Source organism: Anarrhichthys ocellatus, unplaced genomic scaffold (assembly GCF_004355925.1).
Source record: "Anarrhichthys ocellatus isolate YVR2014 unplaced genomic scaffold, GSC_Weel_1.0 scaffold217, whole genome shotgun sequence".
NCBI lineage: Eukaryota > Metazoa > Chordata > Actinopteri > Perciformes > Anarhichadidae > Anarrhichthys > Anarrhichthys ocellatus.
In genome coordinates this window covers 137,151-145,323 of record NW_022280247.1, presented here as the reverse complement: position 1 = coordinate 145,323, position 8,173 = coordinate 137,151, and the positions used below count along the sequence as shown (strand labels likewise).

At 44.5% G+C, this 8,173-nt stretch overlaps 2 protein-coding genes across 3 annotated transcripts in view; both read right to left on the bottom strand.

Annotated features, from left to right (window-relative positions):
• The window catches only part of pi4kb (phosphatidylinositol 4-kinase, catalytic, beta), a 19,523-nt gene extending 18,565 nt beyond the window's left edge, over positions 1-958 (bottom strand). For both annotated transcript variants that reach the window (XM_031879023.1, XM_031879024.1), the window contains exon 1: positions 508-958. The gene's annotated coding sequence lies outside the window, so the exon portion shown is untranslated. The remainder of the gene's footprint in view (positions 1-507) is intronic.
• Positions 959-2,303: 1,345 nt separating this feature from the next.
• selenbp1 (selenium binding protein 1) lies at positions 2,304-8,136 on the bottom strand. Its single transcript, XM_031879018.1, has 11 exons — positions 7,947-8,136; positions 7,735-7,847; positions 7,322-7,507; positions 5,572-5,692; positions 5,311-5,493; positions 4,615-4,796; positions 3,812-3,890; positions 3,620-3,741; positions 3,448-3,540; positions 3,125-3,243; positions 2,304-2,946 (listed from the first exon to the last, which is right to left on the bottom strand). Exons 1-11 carry the CDS (start codon positions 8,074-8,076, stop codon positions 2,784-2,786), a joined length of 1,491 nt encoding a protein of 496 aa, XP_031734878.1. The 5' UTR covers positions 8,077-8,136; the 3' UTR covers positions 2,304-2,783.
• Positions 8,137-8,173: the final 37 nt, after the last annotated feature.

Below are 8,173 nucleotides of genomic sequence, written 5' to 3'. Positions count from 1 at the left end.
TACACTGTGGTATTAGTACTTTAACAGAGTACTTCTACACTGTGGTACTCTGTTCAAAGAAGCAGTTTGATAAATAGAAGTCAGCTGATGTTAGCTTAGCTTAGCTTTGTATTTAAAGCTCGCTAGTTGTTAGTATTAGCTCCGACTCTCTTAGGTGTAAAGTTCAGTCATCAACAGACTGTTAGCTTAGCTAAGCTTACTGTGGATGAACTTTAGTTGAGACGCAGCTACCGTTAACCAGACAACTAAACATTAGCATCGTCCTGTAGCTGGTTAGTTTAAGAGATTAAACACACCAAAGCTAACGTTACTAGCTCCGGTTAATGTTAGCATTAGCCGGCTAACTATCTGGACAACTGTTGCTAACTTTGCTCGGCTTTTTAAAAAAAAAAAAATTTTAAGCTGTATTATATGCTAAGCTAACGCTAGCTCCATCTCAGTCGCAGGTGAGCTCTTGCAGGTGCAGTCACGTGTCTGTGTGTGTGTTTACAGGTGAGTCCGTGTTACCTGGTGACCGTTCAGCGCGTTAGAAGCGATGTTTTATGTCCCGTTTATCTCCATTGATGCTCTCTGATCGTCATGTCAACAGTAGCAGCTAGCGGCTCCTTCTTCTGCTGCTCTTTTTTCGGTCGGTTTCTGGTGCAGTGCTGCCACCTCCTGGCCTGGGGTCTGATCTACAGGTACTGCAGGTTCCTACAGTTTGTATATTAACCTGATATACAGTTATATTATTATATATTAACCAGAGGAAAGACAAGTATTCTGATGTTTTACTGCAGTAATAGTACTAATACAACATTGTAGATATGGTAGAAATATTGTGTTACAAGTAAAAGTCCTCAAAATAGTATTAATTAAAGTACCAAATGTAGAAGTACTCACTATGCAGAATAGTACATTTTATATTATAGTATTATGATTATTGAAGCTTTAATGTGTTCATCACTTTAAAGGTGGAGCTCATTTTAATGACTTTATATAATCTATAATAATAAATCATCATTTATTAGTTGATTAATAATCTGAATCTGTGAATTAATTAAAGCTGTCAGATAAATGTAGTAAAAGTACAATATTTACTCTGACATGTAGTAGAAAGCATCACAAAATAGAAATGCTCAAGTACAGTACAAGTACCTATACTATACTGCTACTGTAAATATTACATTATTTTCTGTATACTATATTATATTGTATATGATATTATCACCAGCTGCCTCACTGACATTAAATCATGGATGCAAACCAACTTCCTCAAACTGAACTGTGATAAATCTGACATGATCATCATCGGTCCCAAATCCCTCACCAAAACCAGTCACAACTTCTGCCTCACCATCGACAACTCCACTCTGTCTCCCTCCCCACACATCCGCAACCTCGGAGTCATGTTTGACAGCAACCTCTCCTTTGAACACCACGTCAAACAAATCACCAGAACTGCCTTTTTCCACTTAAAAAACAGCCCGTCTCCGCCCATCACTCTCCTCATCTGCTGCTGAAACTCTGATCCACGCCTTCATCACCTCCAGAATTGACTACTGCAACAGCATTCTCCACGGCACATCATCCAAAATCCTACATAAACTCCAGTACATCCAGAACTCTGCTGCTCGCCTGCTCACCCACACCCGCTCCCGTGACCACATCACCCCTGTTCTCCAGAACCTCCACTGGCTCCCCGTCCCACAACGGATCCAATACAAAATCCTTCTCCTCACTCACAAAGCCCTCCACAATCAGGCCCCCTCCTACCTCACCGACCTGCTTCACCACCACACTCCATCCTGTCGGCTCCGCTCCTCTGATGCCTCCTGTCTCTTCCACTCAGGACCAAGCACCAGACATGGGGTGACAGAGCCTTCTCCATATCTGCCCCCTCCCTCTGGAACTCTCTCCCCAAACACATCCGAGACTGCACTGACCTTTCCACATTCAAATCTCAGATCAAAACCCACCTGTTCAAAACTGCTTTTAATGTGTGACCACTATTGTGTATTTTTGTTTTTAGTGTGTTGCTTTTATATATGATGATTTTAATGTAAAGTGTCTTTGAGTACTCTGAAAAGCCCTATATAAATAAAATGTATTATTATATTATATGATATATATATATCTTATTTTATGATATGATATATTATATTATATTACATTATTTTATATCATTTTATATTACATTATATTATGTTATGGTATATTATTTTATATTATGTAACATTATATTACATTATGTTGTTTTGTGTTATCTTATATTATTTTATATTATATTATATTATTTGTTTCCAGGTGAGTATCAGACAGAGGAGGCTTCAAATTGAACTTTATTTAAACACTGTGTGTTAACAGAGTGAGCAGCAGGGGGCGCTGCAGGTCAGTTTTAAAGACAGATCACACTCACAGTGAACTTTTTAACAGTTTCACCAGAACATTTAAACCGGAACCTATTCGGGTTCTATGAATGAGGAACAGAATGTGTCCACCTGGATCAGGTCTCAGGTGGTTTCTGGATCAGGTCTCAGGTGGTTTCTGGATCAGGTCTCAGGTGGCGTCTGGATCAGGTCTCAGGTGGTCTCTGGATCAGGTCTCAGGTGGTCTGGTTCATGTCTCAGGTGGTCTCTGGTTCAGGTCTCAGGTGGTCGGGATCAGGTCTCAGGTGGTCTGGTTCAGGTCTCAGGTGGTCTGGTTCTGGTCTCACGTGGTCGGGATCAGGTCTCAGGTGGTCGGGATCAGGTCTCAGGTGGTCGGGATCAGGTCTCAGGTGGTCGGGATCAGGTCTCAGGTCTCTACAGCCAGATGTCAGACGTACAGTCTCCTCCAGGGTAACGGAGCTCGTGAGCCAGAGACGGACCTCCGGGTTCTTTACCGAAGTCCACCAGGAAGTTCTCATTCACAGAGAGACCCCCATCCACTGAGTCCACATCGATCTGCATCATCACGGAGCCCTCTCTGCACAGACAAACAGACAGAGAGAGAGAGACAGTCAGACAGTCTGTAGCAGTAGTAGTAGTCCAGTATGTTGCTGTAGTAGTACTACAGTATATAACAGTAGTAGTAGTACTACAGTATATAACAGTAGTAGTAGTACTACAGTATATTACAGTAGTAGTACTACAGTAGTACTCACTTGGCCATTTCGGGGTAGAACTGTTTGTCCCAGCCGCTGTAGAGAGACGTCGTCACATAAAGTCTCCGACCGTCTAAACTCAGCTGTAACATCTGAGGACCTCCAGGGACACGCCTCCCCTGAGAGACAGACAGGTGGAGAGAGAGACAGGTAGAGATTAACAAGCAGTCATAAAGCAGAGGATAGAAGAAAGTATGTTGGACACAAGTCCATCCTGTCCTGTCTCACAGCTTCCTGTCTCACAGCTTCCTGTCTCACAGCTTCCTGTCCCACAGCCTCCTGCCTCACAGCCTCCTGTCTCTCTCTCATCCTGTCTGTGGTACCTGGATGAAGCGTGGGCGGGGCTGCTGCTGGTTCTCCGGGTCTTCCAGGACTCTGACAGGACCGTCACTGACGATGCTTCCTCCCAGAAACACCTGGAACAGACAGACAGGTGAGCTGTCTCACTCTGAAGCTTTTTACCTTCTAGTCTCTGGACAGGTGTAACGTTCAGACCTGGCCGACCAATCGTGGGTTCCTCCTGTCTGTGATGTCATACTGTCTGATGTCACCGTGGAGCCAGTTGCTGAAGTAGAGATAACGGTCATCCAACGAGATCAGGATGTCTGTGATCAGACCTGCGCAGACAGACAGGAAACCAGTCATGCAACCAGACAGACGGAGAGATAGACAGGCAGACAGACTTACCAGGCATCTCAGGTAGCACCCATCCCTCTACCTTCTTACTGGGAATATTGATCACTTTCTCTGCAGCCCAGTCACCTTTCTGAAGACACACAAAGCCAGACGAGTCTGAAGTAACACAATCATCTCTGTGCTTTGAGCTAAATGCTAATATCAGCATGCTAACATGCTCTCAGTGACAATGTGTTTGGCTTGATTGAGGTTTCGTTGGTGAGATACCTTCAGCGTCTAAAGGCTAAAAAGTGTAAAGTTCAGGGTAGTTTAGTTTTGTGGCTCTGTATCTGTAAGTGGTCGTCACTAAATGGAACAGATAATCCATTATGAACTGTGTGGAACAGACTGGAATCGTATTGGGAGTCAAACCTAGAACCCTGCAGTGCTGTCTGAAGTCTTCCTGGGATCAGAACCTAGAACCCTGTAGCATGACTTGAGTCTAGCTGGGTTCTAGAGCCCTGTGATACCAACTTAAGCTTACTTTGATCTAGAACCTTATGGTACTGACTTAAGTCTCGCTGGGTTCGAGAGCCCTGTGGTACTAACTATCGCCTTACTTTGATCTATAACCCTGTGGTACTGACTAGAGTCTCTCTCGGTTCTAGAACTCCGTGATACTCACCATAGCCTGATTTAGATCTAGAACCCTATAGTACTCACTTGAGTTTCACTGGGTTCTAGAGCCCTGTGGTACCAACTAAAGCCTTACTTAGATCTAGAACCATGTGGTACTGACTGGATTCTCTCTGGGATGTAGAACCCTGTGGTACCAACTAAAGCCTTACTTAGATCTAGAAACCTATGGTACTGACTGGTGTTTTGTAGAATCTGAAGACCACAGAGTTCAGAGCACATCCCACGTAGCCCTCTGTGGCATCGGGGTCATGAAGGAATCGGATCTCGAGGGGAATGGCCCCCTCCTCCCCCAGATCTAGGGTCTGCAGCTTCCTGTGGGTGGTCCAGTCCCAAACATGGATGGAGCTGCCATAGAGTCCTGGAACACCAACACCAATGAAGTTGACTAGTTATCAGACAGAATTGTCAACTTGTTTAACTCTGTTTATTCACAATGGTGCTGATTGGCTAATTGTTAGTTCCCCTTGTTCCGCTCGTTGGCTCGATTACGTCACAATACCAGACAAGTCAATCGACTCGAACTTGGTGAACTGGGCGGATTCAAAGGTCTGGACCCAGGAAATATATACCCTAATGTCTTACTGGTAGTGGAACAAAGAGCCCCGTGATGAAGACTCAAGTCTTTCTAGGATCAAGAACCTTGTGATACCGACTGGTTTCGTACTGGCATAGCAACCTAGAACCCAGGTGCACTGATTGGGGTCTTACTGGGATAAACTCAAAGAACCTTCTGTTTTTGACTGGAGTCTTACTGGGATCTAGAACTCTGTGGTGCTGACTCAATACTGGGACCAGAATCTGGAGGCCCATTGCTACTGATTGGAGTCTTACTGGGAGGATTGAAGAAAGATTGATGTTTCTTCTTAACTCACCTTCTTTGACATGTGCGGGATTAAAACCGTTAGCCAGAGCTTTGGGTGCACCCCATTCAGTGCTGATCATCACGTTGTGTCGAGGTTGGTACCAGAAGTCGTATCCAAAAGGCGCGGCTTCACCTGGGTGCTCCCAGTTACCGACCACCTCGAACGTCTCACCGTCCAGCAGGACGAAACCACCTAAAGAGGAATGACAGCAGGTGCATCACTGATACCGTCCACCAGTCTTTAACGTCACACGGTTGCCGGTCGTCTCACCTTTGCCGTTGCCAGACGGGTCTCCGATACAGCTGATCATGATCTGACCGTTGCCCAGACAGTGAGTGGTGTGAGGGTTCGCCAGGTCGCACTTCCAGTACATATCGACAGGCTCCACCACCTGAAGACACAACAGAACCACAACAATTTCATCTTTATGCAGTCGAAATAAAGTATTTTTTTTTATTCATAAAGCACTTTCAAAACCAAAGCTCTTCTGAAGGGAGTCTATGTAAAGATCTGCTAGCTAGAGGAGTAACGTCTATCTCAGGAGAAAACCTCCGGTTCTTTAAGTGAAGTCAAAGCTTCATGTGTTAAAGCTGCATTCTCTCTAGTGTCCACCAGGGGGCGACTCCTCTGGTTGTATAGAAGTCTATGAGAAAATGACTCTACTTCTCTCTTGATTTATTACCTCAGTAAACATTGTAAACATGAGTTTATGGTCTCAATCTCTAGTTTCAAGTCTTCTTCAATACAGCATGATGTTCATTTAGTACATTTAGAGTCAAACAGACCATAAAGCAGGGGATGCTTTAGGGCGGGGCTACACGGTGATTGACAGGTCTACCAGAGACGTCCTCGTGAGAATGAAGTCTCTCTCATGTGTGTTTCTTATCAGAGCTTCTCCTTGTTTTGTTCACATAGCCGGCCGACCTCGCTTTTTAGTGCACGTTAGTTACAGCTGATAACGCCGTCCAGATCGACAGCAGTTAGGATGCTGTTAGCATGCTGTAAACTGTCTCAGGTTAATGATTCCACAGTGACTCAGCAGGCTGACCGGCTGCAGCCAACAGAGACACATTCTTCATCTCCCACAGCACCAAACAGTCCAATGTCAAGTTTGTTAAAGAACAGCTGGCAGAGTGTTCATCGTCCAAAAGTGAACTTAGGATGAACCTTCCTCCTCCTTCTGCTCTCTGGCAGACTGTTATTCTGAGTTATTTCTCAGAATTTTAAAGAAAACAGCAGCAGTTTTTTCAGCAGGGCTGAATTAACCCACTATGAGGCCCCCATGGAGCCCCTCCATCCCCCCAAAACCTTGACACATCCCGGACCCCTCAGAGGTCTTAGCGTTGCTAAAACGAATATGCAATTCATTGAACCTTAACGACACAATGAACCCTGAAGCTTTCTGGGGCAGTAACTTCTTTATCTTATTTTGGTTGGAGCCCAAAAAGCTAATGTTGATCCTCTCCGCTGTGTAAACACAGGAAGTTCTTCTTCCCTCATTCTTGTTCGGTCTGGAAACATCATTTACCAGAGAGACAGAATCCATCAGGAGAAACAAGAGGCGCTCCGCTAACGTCGAGCTAAAGCTTAAGATATTTATATGATATTATATGTTCTTGTCTGGTTCATAACATCTGGAGGAGTATTGACTGGATCTATGAAGACACACATCTGTTTACTACAGCTGTATGAACACTAAATGAACAGATTTAATCACGATAAACGGATAAAAAAAGATGCCAAAATATCTACATAATGATGCCGACTTTAAAAAAATCAGAATTCATGTTTTGTTAGTTCTCGCTCAAGCCGACAAGCAAATCACTTTTAAAATACTTGTTTTCTGAATGGAGTCTGGTTCGATCGGTGCTATGCTAAGCTAACATTGTAGCAGCTCCATCAACAGTCAACATAACGTCACACAGGTGTAGATACAGCAGCATGTTCCTGATTCAACACCGTCAGTGATGACAGGAGGAGCATCTCAACGCTGATTTAAAGACACAGCGTCCTTCAGCACCTTGTGGATCTGAGGCGCTCTGGGATTCGACCCGACGTCGACCACATAGACTCTGGAGGAGATGAGCGACGGGAGGATCAGACGGTTTCTCTTCTTGGAGGCATCGCCGAAGCAGCTGCTGCAGGCGTTCCAGCCGGAGTGGTGCAGCTCATCATGGAGGTTCGGCATCGGCAGCCGGTGGATGACCTGAGAGAGGTCAAGAGGTCACAGCAGGTCAGAGGAGTTTTAGATAATGCTGCTAAGACTTTATTTATTTGTACAAAATAAATAAGAGTTTATGTATAGAAAGACAGTAAAACAGATTCTACAGGTCAGAGACCAAGAAAAACCTGGAGGAGGAGGAAGGAGAAGCAGGAGAAGGAGAATGAGAAGAAGGAGAAGCAGGAGAAGGTTGACTGGAGGACTGGTTCTACCTGAGTAAAGGTGGAAGACTTCGGATCCACGTCCACGGTGGCCAGATAGTCCGGTTTCAGGACGTCAGTGTTGCGGTAGATGCAGGGCAGGTAGACGATCTCCTCCCGACGGCCTTCAATAAGGACATATATATATATATATATATATATATATATATATTATTTATATATATTTATACACAAAGATGTAGTGGTCAGTTAGACAGACTCACCTTTCATGGCGTCCAGTGGGCTTCGGTATCCTGGTCCACATTCTGAACAACTGGCTGAGAAAACACAACACACAGACTTTAAGAAGAGGACGTATTCATTTGATGCTTTCAAGCCTCTAGTTTCAACCATTTGTCCGTCGCCATCTTGTTGTTTTTATCAACCAGTGAACAGGAAGTGATCATATATGGACTGAGGAGGAGTGACGTAGAGACGCCGTATACGTCTC

What these genes read in the sequence shown, in the direction of transcription:
- selenbp1 (XM_031879018.1), bottom strand. Translation starts at nt 8,076, where the DNA reads ATGGTTGAAACTAGAGGCTTGAAAGCATCAAATGAATACGTCCTCTTC. An exon ending in CCCGTCTGGCAACGGCAAAG is followed by an intron (nt 5,494 to 5,571) that starts GTGAGACGACCG and finishes ATTCCTCTTTAG; the next exon opens with GTGGTTTCGTCCTGCTGGAC. An exon ending in CCCGCCCACGCTTCATCCAG is followed by an intron (nt 3,244 to 3,447) that starts GTACCACAGACA and finishes TCTGTCTCTCAG; the next exon opens with GGGAGGCGTGTCCCTGGAGG.